At 38.9% G+C, this 20,996-nt stretch overlaps 1 protein-coding gene across 7 annotated transcripts in view; it reads left to right on the top strand.

Moving 5' to 3' along the window:
- The window catches only part of LOC132791443 (protein grainyhead), a 50,025-nt gene that overhangs the window by 13,799 nt on the left and 15,230 nt on the right, over nucleotides 1-20,996 (top strand). For 3 of the 7 annotated variants that reach the window (XM_060800357.1, XM_060800358.1, XM_060800359.1), the window contains exons 3-7: nucleotides 11,516-11,951; nucleotides 17,682-17,882; nucleotides 17,955-18,518; nucleotides 18,758-18,981; nucleotides 19,078-19,240. In XM_060800357.1, the coding sequence (XP_060656340.1) occupies nucleotides 11,516-11,951; nucleotides 17,682-17,882; nucleotides 17,955-18,518; nucleotides 18,758-18,981; nucleotides 19,078-19,240 (1,588 nt within the window). Of the gene's footprint in view, nucleotides 1-3,735; nucleotides 4,009-7,220; nucleotides 7,647-11,515; nucleotides 11,952-13,453; nucleotides 13,737-17,681; nucleotides 17,883-17,954; nucleotides 18,519-18,757; nucleotides 18,982-19,077; nucleotides 19,241-20,996 lie in introns of those variants that run through there. The other 4 variants (XM_060800361.1, XM_060800363.1, XM_060800362.1 and 1 more) reach the window with 4 other exon arrangements.

The raw sequence follows: 20,996 nt of genomic DNA, 5'->3' as shown, positions 1-20,996 counted from the left end.
CCCTGTAATGCGCATTCATTATTCACTTTGGTAATTCCAGTCTAATTTCGATAACTATGAGATACCCTGTAAAGCAGATACATTTTTTCAAACTCCACATTACACTTTGATTGATGATTTGAGAATGTTTTTCATCATATTTAAAAAGGTTAGCATGTTATTCAAAATTTAAAATAACATATTATAAATTAAACAAATACATTTTAATTAAAAAGGTATAATAAATAAAATAACATACTATATAATATATTTAATTCAATTTTTAAAAAATCAGAAGTGAAACTGATTGAAGAATATAAAAAATTAGCATAAATAAAAAAGCTATATACGAAACGAAGTCCAAAAAGCTATAAAAAAAATGAACAAGCTGCAATAAAATTAACTGATTGCTGTAAATAATGTAAGGGCAAAATAATGTGAGGGTTTTTAAACAACTGATATAATGTACGATAAATAAAATCAAGTTTAGTTTAAAGTTTTTTAGTATTTATTTGTTTACAATAATCAGAATACAAATAAAGGTACTTAACATAATTTAAGTAAATTATGCTTGATTAAAAAATAACAATAACATAAAAATAATAATTAAATAAATGTAATTATTTAAATATTTAATGCCTAACAATTTTCCAAACATTTCTGGCAACAAATTAGAATTTTGAAACTAAGTAATGGTAAATTACAGAGTAAGTGGCAGTCGATCAGTTTTCTGCTTCAACTTTAAGCTCACTTTAAGCTACATGTTGCACGCAGTATCAGCTGTCCATCTGCGTGCATCACTCAGCTCCGACCTTTCATTGCAGTTGTTGTTGTTGTTGGCGTTGTCGTTGTTTTAAAGTTTTAAGGTTGATTGTGACTGAGACTGAGACTCTGAACATCCTTTCGCGAGTGGCTGTCACCACATCTCCCCTTGATCCCTTAAGCAGCTTACGGCCAAAAACTACACTGCACAACACGATTAAAGCTCTCTCTTTGAATTTGTCAGTTGTGCTGAGCTTTTGGACAAGCTTTTGATGAAATGTCAAGGCATCATGACGAAAGCTTGTGACGTTCGTTGGCCGCCTCAAGCGTCAACAGTGTTTTTTTTTACAACCGTTTATTGCCCACATTATTCGGTTAAGTGCAATGCAATGTACATTCACACACACACGCTTACATATACACACACTTACACACTCACACAAAGGTGTATTTATTGCTTAGGCGCCATAAAACGACTTTACGATTCATGCATTCGCTGTTTGAAATCGCAATTGTGCAATACTCAAATGTGGGAATATATATCTTAATATCCATCATTAGGCTATCTTTAGGCTGCATTTTATGAGAGCTCAGCTCAAGTGGAGAATTAACCCAAAACTAAATGAAAGTCTTGTACGGACAAAAGTAATTATATGCGATAAGCATATGGACGAAAGCTTCTGAAATTTATGTTACGCTTGAATTGACTTTCTACCATATTTGGCACATGTGCAAATGGCATGGAAGATGAATTTTAGACTATCTAACTACCAAATTTAATAACTGCTAGCAAAGTGCATTGAAAGAAAAAGCTTTAAGCTTCATTTACAGAACTCTCCAAGGAATAGAAAGTATTGTTTTACTCTTCTGACATTAAACGAGAAGAGAGTTAAGACATTTGCTTATAATTCATTTTAGATAAACGAAATATATATTATTATATATTTTACTTATTCTATATAAAAAGATCTTGTGATTGTAAACTAGTTGAACTCATCTATCCAAGACGAAGCTTTTATTTATATTCTCTTGAATATTTTAAAACCTAACTGTAAAGGACAAAAAAAGAATTCACACAAAGTCATACACACTGAACTTTTTCTTGTTAAGCACATTAAAAACAAAAGTTTTATGATCTGCTTTACCCCAAAGTTCGCTTTTATTGCATACTTACTCTTCAATATCTTGAAATCCCCTTATAACAATCGATTATTCAACTCTAGACGCAACCATGCAGCGCAGTGTGTTTTTATTATGCGGAAACCACAGAAAATTGTGCTTAAAATGAATTGCATTTTATGAAATTTCCATACATAAGGATGCCCTTCATGATAGCCTTCCTTGTGGGGCGTTCGCGGTCACGCACACACACACACACACACACATGGGAATACAACTGGACAGAGCTTCGGAGTGGTGCAGAGACTGACACAACACACTGTCAGGCTGGCACACCTCATTTATTTAGTTACTTTCACTTTAGTGATCATATTAAATTTCCGAGCTGCAAAACATATTTTTGCTTGGTATTTTTTTTTCGTTCGTTTTTTCCCCCCATTTTTATTCAATTTTTATTTTTATTTTATTTTAATATGACATTTTAGTCACGATAAAAAAATCGAATGAGTGTCTGAGTATGTGTGTGTGTGTGTGTGTGTGTGAACGATGCACAGTGCTGGTCAGCAGATTGTTGACACCTTTTTATGGCCGCCTGCAAATGTTGTTAAATGTAAACAGTGACTGTCTCAAATCATCAAGTTAAGAGCATTTCATTTGTTTTATTATCATTTTTCTCTTATTTCTCTTGTTATTGCATTTGTTTTGTCCCTAACTACCCCGATTGACAATATTTCAGTGGGTTTATTGGTGTCACCTTTGCGCACACTCATACACTCGCACAATCATCGGAAATGGAGCATTTCGATTTAAATATTCAAGCCTTGGGCATATCAGCTGTGTCAAACGCTTTGTTGGCGGAGACTACATTAAATGAGCTTTTAAGTGGCTTTTGGGAGCTGCGCTTAAAGTATTTTAGGCTTCCGCTGAAAATCGTTTAATAAATAAAACTTCAAATGAAGGAGACTACAAAAGTGAGCTTTTAATCTAATCTTAAACGGCTTTTGTGACATGCTTTTAAAGTAACATTTCTGAAGCTTAAATTTGATACAAATTTTAAAACAAAAAAACATTATACAAAATAATAATATAATTCTAATAAGAACACTTCTTCATTATAGTTGTATTTTGTGATTCTTTCTACTGCTGTTCTTGTCTCTTGTATTTTTAGATTTTAGATTGTTAATCGAAAGTATTTAAGTATAAAAAGAAGAAGCTCACTTTTTAAGAAGCTTCAAATGTTCACAAAGCTTATAAGTTCATTGTTTATGAAAGCTTTTTCGTAAGAAACTTTACAAACTAACATCATTGATTGCCTGGAAAATGTTCGATGAGCTTTTAAGCTCAACTTGGCAGATTTCTAAGCTCTTTCGAATCCTTTAGTTCAACTCCTTGGCACGATCATTTTTAAGGGCGACTGCACTTCGTTGTGCAGCACTTGTCATTGTTGCTCTTATTGTTGTTGTTATTGCTTTGCTTTGTTTTGTTTTGCTTTTTTTCCCCTCTCGCGTCTCATTTTTATTATTATTAATATTAAAGGTGCAACAGCGTTTGGACATTTTGATACAAAAAACAAACCTGTTCACCTGCGCAGTCTACCTGCAGCAACAACAACAACAACGTCAACGATGTTGAGCGAGACAAGAAAGAAACATGTTAACACAATTCAACGTCGTACGCTTTCGACTGTTTGTCGTCAGTCGCTGTTGCTCTTGCTGTTGTCTGTCTCTCTCCTCTCTTCACTCTGCTCTGTTCCTACTCCACATCTCGACATCCACACACATCAACACACACTCGCACACTTTTATACACTGTGAATTGGCGCTACAAGTTTATCGAACGCTCAAAGTGGTTTTCAGTTGATATCGAAAAGCCACAAGGTCGACAACAGCATCAAGTTTATATTTTTATTCTTTGCCGACTTCTTTCAATAACCGAATTCGTATCAGTGCCCGCGCCGCCGCGTCAACTCGTTGATCGTACACCGTAACAGCAGCAACAGCGACGAAAGCCTAAAAAACCGAGTCAACAAAATGTGCTTCAATTACAATTTACAATGGGCGGCATGAAGGAAATGGAGCACATAATGCAGGATGCCAGCAGCAGCAGCTATGCCATATCCTACACCGACTGGATAGCTGCTGAGTCACGGTAGACAAACAAAACACAAAATAGAAAAAAAAACGCGCGCATTGTGGACGGCATTCAAGTGCGCCCCTTTAGCATCCACTTGGATTCCAAATGATCCACCCACCACGTTGTGTGTGTGCGCCCCTCTCTCTCTCGCTCTCTCTCCCATTCTGTATGAGTGTGTGAAATGCAATGTAATGTAACATTGTTGCTATTGTCAAAGCTTTTAAGCTGCTGAGCTTTACGCCATACAGTCTCCCTCCCAGCCTCTTTGCGTCTCTTTCTTGCTTGCTTCGTCTGTCTGTCAACTCACTTGATCTCTGCATTTTTTCAATATGGCCGCTGCGCTATGCGTTCGCTGTCGCAGCCTCTGCTGCTGCTGTTGTTGTTGTTGTTGCTGTTTCGTTTTTATGTTATTTTTTTTTGGTTTTTCTGTTTGCTGTTGATAATATTGTAGTAATTAATGCGATACGAATGAGAAATTTATAGCCCCCACGCCCGAAAAAACCAAAACCAAAAAAAAAGGAAAAAACGCTGGCGGCTTCGCTTTTGCTTTTGGCTCATGTTAAACCGTTTCGACAGTTGTTGTTGTTGTTGTTGGAGTCTGCAGCCCCATCCCTCTCTCTCTCCCTCTCTATCGCGGCCGCTGTCTTTGTCTATATTACAGAAATCCATTTGCATAAAAAATGAGCATGTAAATGCCACAAAACGCACACAAAAATAACAACGCGCTGCGCATTTTCCAAATGGAATCGCAGCTGCGCGCTTTCCAATCAGACGTCAAACGTTTCTCACGACGCCGGCAGAGCGACGTCAACTGCGTCAACTGCGCGTCGCCGGCTGCGCCGTGGTCAGACAAAAAGGATGCGCGCAGCGTGCATTGTGGACAAATTAATGGACCTCGCGCTTCGTTCACCGTTGTTCTAGTTGTTTGTGTAGCCCAAGATCAGCGAGCTGGGCAAGAAAAGGGGTTGGGGGGAGGGTGTTGCGGACAACAACAGTAAAAAGGATTTGTGATTTCGATGTCTCTCTGGTCTTTCTGTTGTTTTGTATTAATAGCATCAAGAGCCGGGGGGTTGATTGCACTCTACGCTACGCTTCGCTTTACCTGGTCTACAAATATCATCGCTCAATGTGTCTGTGTGTATGCTTGAGTATTTATGCAAATTGACTGCCCAGAGGAAGGGGTTGTTTGCTATCCGTTCCAAGGCGAATGTCCTATGCGCCGGACACGGACACGGATCGAGAAGAGAATTGAGGTGCGATGTCCAACGTTGAGAAACAATGACAAACAACAATTGCGCCCCGAGCAGCTTCATTCGACCGTATCAAATGCTTAAGACATTGCCCCGTCTCAACCGTGCAGACCATGTGAAAACTGCAGGCGCATCCCGAAACCGTCGTCGATAGTGAATCCTTTTCGTAATGTTAGGCTAGCTGAAAGCATTATGCAAATCAGTGCTTTGTATTGAAAGAAAAGAGGGTCGTCCTTTAGCATTGGACGCTGTCCGAGCTGCCGCTTTATTGTCTCCGCTCCTTGGTCCTGCCGCAGATATCAATTATGATCTCTAACGGTTGCGTCTTCGCCGTCGCCGTCCAGCAAACAACAAAAATAGCAGCTGCCATCGAAAGTTACCGGTTTTTTACGCTTACGCTTTTCACCTTACCCGCCACTTCCCAGGCTCGATACCACAGCGGCCAGCCTCCCGGTACAGCCTTCTCTCTCGGTACAGCTCTTTGAACTTCTTAGCTTCGAGTCCAGATCTCTCAGGTGTTAATGCGCTGCATGTGCCAAATATCCACAGGGTAGCAACGCCTCTAAGGGTTGTTTGCAAAAAAAATGTTACAAATCAATAGAACAAAAGCGAAATGCAAAGAAAATTGCGCTACTTGTTGCACAGCCTTCCAGCCTTGCAACCTTCCAGCCTTACCACCTCCTGGGCCAGGACGCTGGCTTGCTAATGAAGTGCTGTTGCACTGATTTCGCCTAATCACAGGCTCACTGTTTGGCACAATACATGCACTTAATAGTTGTAAAACGCCAACAATAGCATGGGAAATGTATAATTAGTGGATATTTCATTTGTGGACCACTTGCAGTGTTGGCAGTAACGCCAATATAGCTTGCCGTATTGCCGGGAAGCGTACGCCGGCATGACCAAAGTGTTAACTTAGTAAACTGAGCAGGCTGCAGTCGACTTGCAAATACCCGAAAGCTGCTTTATAAGAGGAATGTACGTTGAATAACTTACAGGAAAATAAATAAGTTCATTTACAAAGAAAGAAGGAAATCATTATGGAATTAAAAACAAACATTCTTAATTTTAAAATTAAAGAAAAACCCGAATTTTTTAAATTTAAAATTGAACAGCTTTCGATTCCAAAATTGTTCAGTCTAAGCTATCATAAGTAGCTTTGATGTATTTTAATCGTGAAACAGGATTGATTTAGCCAGTTAAATCTCAATGAGCTCAGAATGAAATATTTCATCATATCATAAATGTCTTTTTCTGTGTTAGAGAATGTATGTGATGTGTTCACACTTTAATTAAAACATATTCTAAGGAAAGTTTTCTGTTGAAAAAGTGTTGCTCTAGCTTTTCAAGCTTCTTATGTTAGATATAGCTAATAACAACAACGGACAGACAGAACGCCGGAAGAATTTGTCCGCATAGAATCCTACATTGCTGCTGTAAAATTGATCGCTTTTAAATAAAGCTTTATTTCTGCCGAAGTTGCAAATATTTCTAATAGCCAGAAGCTTAATATACCCTTTGCAAAGCTAAGTTTACCGCGTATAGCAATTTGAAGCTCTGCGTTTTGGGTTTTTTGTTTCTTTTTTGTTGTTGCTTTATTGTTGCTGGGAATTTTAACAGCACTCATCTAATGGCGCTAATAACGCTAAACGAATCAATTTCGCTGCCGTCGAATGCTGTTCACTGATTGAGCCCAAAAACCAAAAACCAAAGCTCAAAAGCTGCCGCAAGAGTTACAGCACAGAGCGAGAGAGAGAAAGGGAGTTAAAGAGAGAGAAAGAGAGACACACTCAGCGGTCTGGCCAAATTTGTTATGTAAATAAATGCTAATGGGAATCGCTCGACTGGCAAAATGCACGCACTTGAACGCCGTCTCCTTGCCTTTGACTGCCTTGGCAGCCTCCCTCCAACGATCGATCTGTCTCCCGCTGACCTTACCTTGCCTTTGTCCCCCCCTCCACACACTTCAATCGTCAGACGCGGCGCCAGCAGCTACAATCTGGACACAGAGCATCATCAACATCATCATCCACAGCAGCAACACGAGCAGCTTCATCATCAGCAGCAACAGCAACAGCAACAGCCTCAACATCATCATCATCATCATTACTACGAGGCAGCCAAGGACGACCCAGCACAGCTGCAACACCTGCCACTGACTGCCGCAGGCATCGAGCTGCAACTGAACGAACAGCAGCAGCAGCAGCAACCTTCACATCCACCGCCCCCAACACTGCCGCAGCCAGCGCCAACGGATGATGTTGTTGCCGTGCCGCCCACCTCGAGTGCCTCCTCCTCCTCGTTTGCCGTCTACAACTATTACAGGCATGAGGAACACGAGGAGGATCAACAACAGCAACAGCAACAGCAACAGCAGCAGCAGCAACAACAGTTGGTGTGGAGGTAAGTGGAGGCTGATGCCTCGACTTGACCTGGCTTAAACGTATTTGGAATTGGGTTGTCTTCCTTTTGCATGGCTTCGTGGAAATCTGCGGCAATGCGGCACTGTGGCACGTAGCCCGCAGCGGCGCTTCCGAAAAATGGTGTTATGAAATAACTTCTGTGCTGCTTTTCCACTCACACACACACACACATGCTGCGGCCTTTCGCTTTGACTGCCCAGCACAGTGACAGTGGCCGTTCTGTTTTCATTATGCCCTTATTTCATTAATGGGGTACTTTAACTATGTGCAACGGTTTGCCAAATAGTTACGAACTTTAAAAATGTCTTTTTAGCTACATACTTTGGAATAAACTTTTCGGGTATCCAATGTTATTATCATCATTCGATGAAAGTTCTTCTTTCTGATTGATTTTTCATATTTTCGAATCTGTTTGCCATATTATTAATTGCTCCATTAACTTGTTAAGGTCTACAATTTTCTTTATAAAATGTTCTTATTTTCAGTTGCTATATTTCTGCAGACATTGTATAGATTATTTTAAAGTGTTCTGTATTAATTATTAGATATGATTGCCCTAATACTATACTGAAAGTCTTGTACTTTTAAAATATATATTTTTTATACTTATTTGCCATATTTCTTTAGATTTCAGACTTTTTCACATAAGATTTCATATTTCGAGGAGTTTATTATTATTTTTAGTGATCGCTGCGAATTGTAATTTAGGTTTTGTATTTTTAAAATACTTAATTACCTTTACTTATTTATTATATTTCTTCTGAGTTAACATGGAAGCGATGCTTAATATTTTTATAAGAAAATTCTTGATTTTCTCAAATTATTGTATATTTTATGACAAATAATGATAGCTTCAAATTTAGTGAAGTTTTATGCTTCTAAGCAATATCATGACAATAATGACCGTAATGACACTATTTCCAATAATACTTAATTTACATTCACAAAATATATTCTTATTTCATAATAATTATTTTATATTTGTCTCATTCACAACTCATAGAGTATTCATACTTCGTGGTTGTTCAACATGTTTCACGCAGTTTCTTGTTTTCTCGTTTTTGACTCTTTTTTTTGTGTATTTTTATTATTATTTATACTTTTGTGTTGTGTTGTCGTTTATGCCAAGTTCAGGTTGAGGCTGTCGAAACTGTAACGGGAGGCAAACGGTGTGGCACCGCTAAGGGGGCATGGAAAAGGTCGTCTTCGGATAGCACTTGGCTTAGAAACACAATTAAAAGACAGTTTTACCGAGTTCGCTACTGTGTGGCATCTAAGTGTTTGTGTGTGTCTGTTCTGTGTGTGTAAAATGTCTGTCGTATCTAATAAATGTTTTTGTTCTACGTGATTTACACGAGCTGACCCTAAAAACGGGCGGTTGGAGGCCCCAGCTAGAGAGAAGCAGCCACACATCGCACATATCGCATTACGAAAAATGTTTTTTAATAGCGAAAATGTTCTGCAGAACATAAAAACCAAAACGTAGCATGTTCCATGTCCGAATCGGAGTACGAATCCGACATAAAATACAAAAAAAAAAACCCAAACCAAGTGCGATGTCAACCTTAACATTAAGTCGGCGCGCAATTCGGGTGAAATCGGGCACGACGCGTCGGGCGCTCTTAAAGCTTTGGACAATGTGTGTTACTCAATACACAAACACTCACACACACTCAGTCAGAGAGATGGACACTCACATGTGTGTGCATTTAGATACAAATGTATCTCGCAATCGCAGAAAACTAAAAAAAGAGCAGCTGCTCGCTAAAGAAATTGCGACATTTGTTCTCATTTTGTGCTTCTTTATTTTTGCGGTTCCGTTGCCAAACAACGACAGCAAAACAACAAAAACTTTACGAGACCCTCTCAAAGACGTTAGTTAAATTCTTACGCTATAAACGCAGCTGTCATATAAAAGTAAATTCATTGATAAACGTCTGGCTTTCTATTATGAAACAATAATGTTTAATAACTTGGACATAATAAAAACTTAATTTGTCTAGCTAATTACAAACAGGATATAGAAAAAAAACTTATTGTGACCTCCCTAAATAAAAAGTACGATCTTTTGGATTATGATTAATGCAAAATGCTTGAGACTAATTAAGTTGTATAGTTATGATCTAAGTAAGTAATACTTTTAGACTATTCCCTAAAGTGTTAGCTTAGTTTAAGTATTACAGCCTCGCGGTAAAGCAGCTACTACCACTCAGAAGGATATAGAAAATTACTTATTGTGAGCGATCATACTAAATAAAAAGTACGATCTTTTGCGTTTTGATTAATGCAAAATGCTTGAAATTAGTTTCATGATTAAACAAATCTTTTTGTTATGAACTAAATAAGTAGTAACAATTACTTCTCCACTATTCCCTGAAATGTTGTCCTAGCTTAGAGCATTACAGCCTCTCGGTAAAGCAGCTACTACCACTGAAAAGGATATAGAAAATTACTAATTGTGAGCCATCTTCCTTAATAAAAAGTACGATCTTTTGCGTTTTGATCTTTTTGTTATGAACTAAATAAGTAGTAACAATTTCTTCTTTACTATTCCCTGAAATGTTGTCTATGCTTAAGCATTACAGCCTCCCGGTTAAGCTAAAGCTACTACCACTCAGAAGTACAGCCACAGAAAAGTGTTTAACTGATGTTTCATCACCATTTAAAGTGCTAACTAGCGAATGACTAATCGGCTTTTGTGTTTCTAATATTTATGAATGTTTTTTTTAGCAACTTTTGAATGAAAATTATTAAAGTCTTATCGTTAGTCGCCCACTCGATATCGCTTGTGTTAAAGGCATAACTTTTAATGCTTATAATTAGAAGCAAAATCGTAAGATTTGACGTCAGAGCGGGTTTCATTTCATTTCGTTTCGTTTTATACTTATGTATGTATATTTTTATTTTTTTTGGTATTAATTCACGCGCTGTATATTCTTAATATATGCCTTTTTGATACGCTTTAAGACATGACTCAAGAAATTCATCCAAATTTGGTATGCCACTTGTACTTGCGACCTTGAAAGTGTAGCACTCTTTTGTTGTTGTCGCTTTGTTGTTGTTGTGGTTGATGCGGCGGAGGGGGAAATACCAAATAGCCGTAAGACATTAAGCTTAAAGTTATCGATATGCGATTAACTGTCACGAGCAGAAGAAGAGACGAATAAGAAGAAGCAACCAAGTTGCGTTGATGCGCGATTCGCTTTTGCTTGATTTTCATTGAATGCAATTTGTTTTTATTGTGCAGATATTGTTGCCGTTGTTGCTGCAACTTATTGTAGTTGTTATCGTAGTTGTTGCTGTTGTCGTTGTTTGTGTTTGTGTTGTGTCTTTGACTGGCCAAAAGACGTCGACGCTGCGGCTGCGGCTGCTTTCGGCCTGCAGCTGGAATCTGGTTTGGTTTTCAGTTGTTGCTCCTATTCGGGTGTGTTTGTGTGTGTGTGTGTATGGCGAGTCGATTGGCCAGTTGGTAACAGGTCCAGCTGCAACTACAGGTGTAGTTGCTGCTGTCGTTGTTTTGTTGTTGGCAAATTAGGCGCAGCCAACGGATTAGCTATTGAAAATTGCAATTGCTGCATATTTTGCGCTCTTGATTGTCAGATCTCTGATTGGCAAACACTAAGATAACGATAAAGATATATAGCGATTTACAGCTAGAATTTAAGACACACTTCTGTTTTTTTCTTTTTTTTTTGTGGGTGGCAATTAAGTTAATTGTTTTGTAATCATCATATTGCAATTGAAACTAACCAAGCGTTCTCTTTCTCTCTTTTATGCTCTTGCTCTCTCTCTCTTTTCTCCCTCTCTCTCTTTTTTTTGTTGTTGTTTTCTTGTTTTTTTTTTTTGCAGCAATGCGAGCAGCGCCGGCAAATTAAATGGCCAGACCACACCTATCGATGTCTCTGGCCTATCGCAAAATGAAATTCAAGGCTTTCTGCTTGGTTCACACCCCTCATCGTCGGCTACCACAACCGGCGTGGTGTCCACCACAACCATCTCGAATCAGCAGCAGCAACAGCAGCAACATCAACAACAGCAGCAGCAGCAACAACAGCAGCAGCATCAACAACAGCATCCCAGCGATATTGTAACCATCACCACAGCGGGTGTGGGGAGTGCGGGCTCAATTGTCTCCGCTGCCGTTCAACAGCAGCAGCAACAGCAACAACAACAGCAGCAGCAGCTGCTGAGCATCAAACGAGAACCCGAAGACTTGAGCAAGGATCCCAAGAATGGCAACATTGGCGCCGTCGCAGCCAATGGCGGCACCGTGATAACGCAGAAGGTAGGAAAGCTCCCTAAAAAAGCTTACAAAAGCTTTTAACTATTTAAACGCTTTAATGGACACGCACGCAATATCGAAATCGAAATTGAAATCGTTATCGACTAAATTAGTTTTACATTTTGGCAATTAGGCTTTGTTTTTCCCCTACACACACACACAAAACTCTCCATTCACATTTAGCGGCAGCGCAGCGACTGCGCAGCGGGCAATAGCAAAAAGCTACAAGAGCTACAAGAGAAGAGCGAAGAGCGCACATCCTGCGCTCTATTTTGTCTGCCTTAATTAACATGCTGTGATTGCTGCGGTTTATGTGGCGTTGTTGTTGTTGTTGTCGTCGTTTGTTTGCTTTTGTCGTCGCTGCTTCTCTAAGACCTGCAATTGGTCTGTCAACTGCGTGTGTGAGTGTGAGCAATGAGTATTAGTGGCTGCAGCCAATACGAATCAGCGTCGTTGTTGTCGCTACTCGTCGTGGTTCTATTGACGCAAAAGCAATGAGACAACAACAACAACAACGACAACACAGCTCTCAACTCAATTCAACTCAGCAGGCAGGCAGGCAAGCAGGCAGGCAAACGAAGAGCAGCAGCAACAACAACAACAGCGACAGCCGCAGCAGTTTGCATTCGAAACTGTTATACACTCAACTTGTTATACACGATCGTGTCGTCGTCGTCGTCGTAGTCGTTGCCTCTGCCGCAGTCGCGCCGTCGTAAGCTGTGTGTGTGTGTGTTTGCGTTTGCGCCTTTGCGTGAATGTGTGTGCCTGTGTGATTTGTATATTGCGCTCGCTCGCACTCAAGGCTCACGCGCATTAAACTAGCTCGCTTGCGCACTCGTTGGTAGGCGCTGGAATCGGTTCGAGTTGCAAGTTGCATGTTCGATGGCCTGCCTGCTGCTTTATCAATTTGCAGGCGCATGCAAAAACAAAAAAAGCAAAACCAAAACTATAATTAAAGACTTTTGCAACAAAAACAACAAGTATGTGAAATGGTGGGAAATTGCGCGGCTCACAATGTTCGTATGCGCACATATGTACAATAACCGAAGGCGACAAAAGTTAAGTGCGCACTTCCGGCGCACTGTGTTACGTTCTTCCTTCGATCTGCTGCGAATCAATGAAACAATTTTTTAATGCCGCGCTCGTTTGTATATCGAACAGCAACAGCAACGACAACGGCGGCGACGTCGAGCCGCGACGTTGTCGCTTGTAACGCCCTGTCCGGCCGCTGCGCATGTCAGAATATGCGACAGCCACAGAGATTCCAACCATTTTGAACTGATATGCGTGCGCATGTGTGTGTGTGTGCGATCGAGCAAATCTGTGTGAGTGTGTGTGTGTGTGTTTGAGCTCACTGGTCCAACTGGCCGACGCAACGCTGACGTCTGTCGGCATGTCCATGCGTGTAAGCCTGTGTGTATGTGTGTGTGTGTGAATGTGCTGAGGTAGCGCCGTCGTCGTCGTCGCCGCCGCCGCCGTCGCCGACGTTGTCATACGTGAATCGCTCAGTCAGTCGTATCACGCTGTCGGAGTAGGATCGTTTTGCGATTCGTCTGATTTCTGAGCAGTCCGCGCAGATCGCGAATGCTTCCTGCGCGTAAATCTTGTAACGCGACGCGCAACAAACGACAACAACAATAATAATCATAATCAACTACAATACAGAGTGTAGTGTCTTAAACAGTGTTGTACAGTTCAGTGAGCAGTGCCAATAACCTAAAGCCTCACAATCAACTTCCCCCCTAAACCCCCCAAAACACAATTGGTACATAATTAATACTAAGAAATGTAAGTGGATTTGTGTGTGTGCTTATGTGTGTGTGAGTGTTGTGCCCGAAATTGATATGCTGGCAATTTGCATATTAGGTTTATATACCTATACGATATATGATATAGTGCCGCTTGATTGGAATGTGGGCGCCCAGTTGCCCAGTTAGCTAATGCAACAGTCAACAACAGCAGCAACAGCAACAACAACAACAACATTAAAGCAACCAAAAACAACGGCAACAGCAATCGAACCAAATAAACACCTGCAAACAAAATGCAAACGCGCGCCGAAAACGTATCAAACTCCCAGTAAAAGAAAAATGAAGAAAAAAAAAAACAAAAGTCAAACGCAACAACAAAAACTACACCGAACACAAATTGAGCGAACATGCGCAAAGACAAATAACAACAACAACGCGCAACTACAACTACAACGAACAACAACCTGTGTGTGGGCGTCCAGCCAGCTGAGCCGCAACGCGTTGCCTTTCAACACCCACACAGAGCGAACAAGTTTGAGCTCTAAGCAACACGAAGTCTTTTGTTTGGCGCGCGAGAACCCAACCGCAGCAGCACCCAGCACCAATAACAACAACAACAACAAGAGCAAGAGCAACACAGATAATAGCCACAGTAACAGTTACAGTTGTCTTGTAGTTGTTGCTTTTTAACGCTTCGATTTGCAGATGAGAGTGTGGGCAACACACAAATGTGCGTGTGTGTGTGTGTGCCGTGTGGATTGAAAAATATAGAAAAATTCATTGAACAAATTTTTTAGTTAAATTTAATTGCCTTGTTTTCTTGCTGTCCCGCTGGCTTAGCTCTTGTTGTTGTGTTGTGTTGCGTTGTTGTTTTTTGTTTTTGTATTTATCTGCAATTTGCATTGCACTCTAATTTATTGTACGTTCGTATTATAAATACGTTTTTCTCGCATTGACAGTTAATTATTCGCAATATTTGTCTTATTCATTTGCATACACGCGGCGACATAGCCATAACTAATATATATATAGATTTATATCTATTAAGCATCTATATCTCTAAACACATACATACAAACATATCATGTATGTATATTAAGTCTAAAGGTTCCGTAACATATTGCCTAACTAATTTATGGCACAGAATTCGCATTCAAATACACAAACACACAACACACAACACAAATTCTATAAATGAGAAATGAAAAATTGATATTGCAATTTGTTGCAATTTTAGACCGGAAAGTCCAATCATTAGACCCAAAGAAGTGGACACAGACTAGTGCTTACTCTTTGCTAATTGTTGCAACATTGAATAATCATTAATTTAGCAAGAAAACCGATTAAGAATGCGCTCAATCAGATGTGAAGGATTTTGTGTGAATTTTTCCACAACGAAATCAAAATTTGTTAAAATAGTTTCTTATTTAAATTCAATTTTGAAGTATCCTTTTTATAATGCAGCAATATATAAACATAGTTTTCAAATATTTAGATTTCTTATCATTTTTTGCTAGAGAATGTTTAAAAAATGAATGAGATTTTCCATTTTCAATTAATTTTCCATCACAAGTTTCAATTTAAGCTAAATATTATCTTTCGATATGATAAATTCTGTAAAAAGAAGCAATTTTATAAAACCAAAATTAAATTTGACAATCAATATTCCTTCAATGCTTAAGTTATACAATTTTGTTTAAACTTATGCCGATTATTAAATATTCAGAATATATTAAACTTTAACTTTGCTGTGCCTACTTAAATCAAATGAATTGCAAAATGAGCACCCAAAAAAATCCTCATTCCAAGATTAATTTTTTGTTGTGGAATGTTTATTAAAATCAATCTCAATTCACAGAATGAAAAGAGTTGGAAAATTACCAAAGTTTATACTTATGGTAAATGCTATATATAGTACCTATTATATAGATAAATGTATGCAAGTAACGCTTCTCATTAAAAAGCAAAATGAAGTTAAAAGCGCCAAAAATTAAAGAGACACTTTAGAAAAAAAAACACAAAAACAAAACTATAAAAAACAGAGTTGGAAACAGAAACAAAAATATATAATAAGAATAAGAATAATAATAATAATTTTGTTGTATAGTATTCATTCTACTGTATTAGATTATTGCTTTGCCTTGGTTTATTTCCGAGAATTAACGATATGCATAAAAATGCCAGCTAAACAGAATATCTCAAAAGTAGACAAAATACATACGGCAACAACAACAGTAACAACAACAACAACAGCTATAGCATTAGCAACAAACAGAAGAAGAAAAAAAAGTTTCACTTTTTATCATCCAAAGGCATTAAAATAGTTAATTGGCTTTATTTAAATTTTTATTTCTTCCTCATACATAAATATGTGCCAGAGACAGGGACAGAGAGTGTACGAGCGAACGATAGAGAGAGAGGGAGAGCGAGGGGGACAGCAGATCGCTTAGCATAATTCTAGCTGCCAATAGCTCAGTTTAGTCGACTCGATAGACTATAGACTATACTTATATATGGCATATATGCTAAAGATTCAAACGCGACACGCACAAAAAACAAAAAACCTAAAAGCGATGAAAAAATTGAAACAACAACAACAAAGACGCGTCGATCGTTGGCTTAGAGACTCACTAGCCAAGGCCTTTTCTGACGTTGCACGTTGATGCTGAAGTCGAAGCTGAAACTGAAGCTGAAAATAAAACACACACAAAATGCAAATTGATTTTTATGAACAAATTTAATTAGCTCGCAGCTAGAATCTTTGGGGCGATGCGAGACAAAACCCCCAAAAAAAGAAGCAACACAAAAATATATTTCAAGAAAACAAAAATCAACAACAAAACGAAAAAAAAAACAAGGCTGCTAAATTATACAACAGTTGAATTTCGTATAAATAACAATTGGAAAGACTAAAATTATAATATTGTTAATTCTTATTGTTTTGTCAACTTATTGTATACGATCTTTGATGATCTTTGTTGCTTAATGAAACATATTTAGAACCGATTGTCAAGTTATTGCCTCAAATCGGAATCTTAATCCGTGACGTCTGTTGATCGACATCGACTGGGTTTCACTTTCTTTCGGAGTTTTAACTTAATTTTTTTTTTGTTGCTTTTGATTTTGATTTTTTGGTGTTTGGCGCGTGAAAAAAGTCATCAAGTAAATGTTAATTTTGCGCCTAGACGCTCGGTTGGCTATTAAAACAGGGCGTGGCATGCATATATCTAAATGTATCTTGTATCTCGTGGCTGTATCTGTATCTCTTTGCCGTATTACCTCATTTAGCGCGCGCGTCAACCAAAAAAAAAAACATATATAATATATATGTATATGCATAAGAAATCAAAAAAAAAAAAAGAGTCGAAAAACGTTTGACATTTTGGTGCGATCAATAAAAAAAAGCAATGCTAATTAACATATGCACATACATATACATATACAAATACATATAATTATATACCATATACTATATAGCTATGTATATATAGATGTGTGTGTATGTGTGTGTGTGTCTCCCTCTCTGCTGCTGTGGACAACGCATTTTAATTGGTTTCTTTCCACTCGACGACTGTTGCGACTCTGTGACTGTGTTTTTTCTTATTTCTTATTATTATAAACTGTACTTATTGGCCCGCTTGTTGGCTTGGCTTATGAATCAGCTACAACAGCAGCCAAGAACTTGACGAGGCGAAGGGAAGAGAGAGAGAAGACAGCGAGGTAGACGCACTCTTTTGTCAACTTTTGTGGTCAGCTAGGTTTTGACCTTCCGCCGTCGCAAAGCCGTCATCAATCAACAAACGACAATTAATAAATACACGTGCTTAATGTTATTGTTGTTGCTAATGTTGTGCGAGTGTGTGTGTATGTATGTGTGTGTGTGTGCAGATCAATCAATGTAATAGGCTGAACCAATTGTTGGACAGTCGTAGCTTTAAGTTCAAGTCCAAGTCACCAACCCAACAACAACAAAATTTCACAGATATTGCGCGTGGATGCCAACCAAACAGAGGCACAACAACAACAAGAAACTAACCTTAAATCAGCTGCAACAAGTGCAACAGCAACCGAAGCAGCAGCAACAACAGCAACAGCAACAACAACAGCATCTAGTCCCGCCAGATCATCGACAGCAGATCTAGAGATGTATGCTTCCACGGGCGGCACACAGATTTATCTACAGGTGAGTGAGAGCGAGCGAGAGCAACTGAGTGAGAGTGAGAGAGAGAGAGAGATTGATCCCGAACTCCTGCAGACCTCACACCAGAGCACAACTGGCCCCACACAGCAGCAGAGCTCGTTGCAAGCCCAAAGTCCCAGCCCCGGACCGTACATCACAACCGATAGCTATGGCATGTATACGGCCACCCGACTGCCGCCCGGTCCCCCGCCCACGACGACCTTCATAACGGAGCCCTACTATCGGGAATACTTTGCCCCCGATGGCCAAGGTGGCTACGTTCCCGCCGGCTCAGCGCGCAGTCTCTACGGCGAGGATGTTTCCGTCTCCGCAGCCACGCAGGCGCAGCCCGTGGGCGGAGTTTATGAGGCGCGTTTCACCAGCAATGCACCGACCACAACCACAGTGCTTACCAGCAGTAATGCACACCATCACAGTCAACAACAACAGCAGCAACAGCAACAGCAGCAACAACAACAGCAGCAGCAGCAACAGCAACAGGATACGGGCAAAAATGGCAGCACGCCGTTGTATGCCAAGGCCATAACGGCAGCGGGTCTAACGGTGGATTTGCCGAGTCCCGATTCGGGAATTGGCACGGATGCCATAACGCCGAGGGATCAGAATCACATACAGCAGGTATAAAACCGTACTCAAAGTACTTCTCTCATTCTTAGCGTTAAGCTCCACACAGCGTTTTGCAAATGTAGCGAGTAGCGAGTAAAATGTAACGAGTAGCGAGTAGCGAGTAACGTATAACGAGTAGCCAACAAATGCGTGACGTGTCCATTCAAGCCATTACCTTTTTTTTTTAATCATAATTAATATGTATTTATTGACAACTTGTTAACATGTAATATTCTAAACTCCTTTTTTAGTCCTTTGACTACACGGAACTCTGCCAGCCGGGCACGCTGATCGATGCCAATGGCAGCATACCCGTCTCGGTGAACAGCATCCAGCAGCGGACTGTGGTCCACGGCAGTCAGAATAGTCCAACCACATCGCTGGTGGATACCAGCACAAATGGCTCAACACGCTCGAGGCCCTGGCACGATTTCGGACGTCAAAACGATGCTGATAAAATTCAAATACCAAAAATGTAAGTGTCACACATTGATTTCACCTTATGACTAACGAGTTTAAACTCTAACTTAACTTTCCCACTACTTTGTGTTCCGTATTTTTCTTTCATTAGCTTCACAAATGTCGGCTTTCGCTATCATCTGGAGAGCCCGATTAGTTCGTCGCAGAGGCGTGAAGACGATCGCATCACCTACATCAATAAGGGACAGTTCTATGGCATCACCTTGGAGTATGTGCACGATGCGGAAAAGCCAATCAAGAATACAACAGTTAAGGTAGGAGTTCCAAATCTTTGGGTTATTATAAACAGTTGCACTGAGAGTAAATTCATTTAGAATTCTAATAATAGGGATTTAAAGTCTTTACTTTATTATAAACTGCACTAAGAGAAAATTCATTTGGATTATAATAATAGGGATTTCAAGTCTTTACTTCATTATAAACTGCATTAAGGGAATACATTTATAATTTTAATCATGAGAAATAACTATAATATACGAAAAGACAAATACTAAGTTGAAAACAGCTTAATCTTTACACTTCTAGCACAAACTTTTTACTTATTATAAACTAATCCATTAAGAAAAATACCATTTTAAATTATAATAACACAATATCTTTAAAAAAAGAAGATATCTGAAAATTATTTATATTCAGCTAAAAATTTCTAAAAACTGAATATTTTAAAACTTAAGAAGTTTCAAGTCTGAACTTATTACAAACAGATCCAATAGGAAAATTATAAATTTAGAATTCCGCAAACATAATTCTTTAGTAAAACAAATTATGAAATGCTAAAAAAATTGAGGTTGATCCACGAAATTTAATACTTATTCTCTCTATATCTTCAAACTTGAGTCAAAGTAGTGAAAAAAAACGAAGTTATTCGAAAAAATACTAAGATAATAATCATCCTAATACTAGGATAATTTCGAAAGATTTATAATCTTAATATTATTATAGTTATAATGAAAACAAGCTTAAATTGACAAATATTGTTAAATTGCTGATGTTGTGTTTTCCCTCTTCATTTTGATATTGTTCTTTTCGAATTATTTTTATTTACATTAAAATATTCACATTTCTTGAGTTAAAATAGTGACAAAAACTACGCTATCCGAAAAATACTGAGATAATCATCTTAATAATAATATTCATTTCAATACTAGGATTCTTTTCTTAAGATTCCTAGTCAAAATTTTACATTAGAATTCATCTAGATTTAACACAAACTTAAAGACAGCTTGTTTATTTTAACCTGGTTATAATAATTAATGATGTTTGAGGTACGAAAATATTCAAATTTTGTATGATGTGTATGGTATCCATAGAGTCTTATACTAGTATTGTTATTGCCATCAACACCCAATGTTTAGGGTAGGGGCTTAATGCCCAAACCCCTAACATCAGTTTCAGCCTTAGGATCTATTTGTCATTGCCTCAGCTGAAGTTGAAGTTGAATCTGAATCCGAATTTGATGCCCCGAGCTAGGCGAGCAGTTTGTCAGTTTGCCTGAGCGCTAATCAAGTTTGTCAGCTCTCGGCACCCTTTGCTCAATTACACAACACGTATGTATATCCATCGTATCCTGTGTCTTCAATCCTTTCTTAACATACATACGTATGTATGTATGTATATCCTGACGCTCGATGATAAATGATAAATGATACTCCGGGGCGGCTTTATGAGAATTTGAATATCACGCTCAATGCAAATTGTGAGCCTTTCAACACACACTCGCTCTCTTAAGAAATGTCCATGTGTGTGAGTGTGTGTGTGTGTGTGTGTGTTTGTTCAGGACTTTCGTTACGGAATTGGGCTGAGGCTCAGGACATGCCGAGGACAATACACATCAACATCATCAATCAGATAAGCTTAAATGACGTCTGCTACTGGCAAATGCAAATGCAAATTGTTAACTCAACCCGTTGAGATCCGTTCAAGAATCACAATCAAAGTAACAGTTGAAATTGAAATGAAACTCGATTTGAGGAAGTGGAAATGGAAGTGGAAGTGGAAATAGAAGTGCCA

This window comes from Drosophila nasuta, chromosome 3 (assembly GCF_023558535.2).
Source record: "Drosophila nasuta strain 15112-1781.00 chromosome 3, ASM2355853v1, whole genome shotgun sequence".
NCBI classification, from domain to species: domain Eukaryota; kingdom Metazoa; phylum Arthropoda; class Insecta; order Diptera; family Drosophilidae; genus Drosophila; species Drosophila nasuta.
This window is presented reverse-complemented; position numbering and strand designations above follow the sequence as displayed.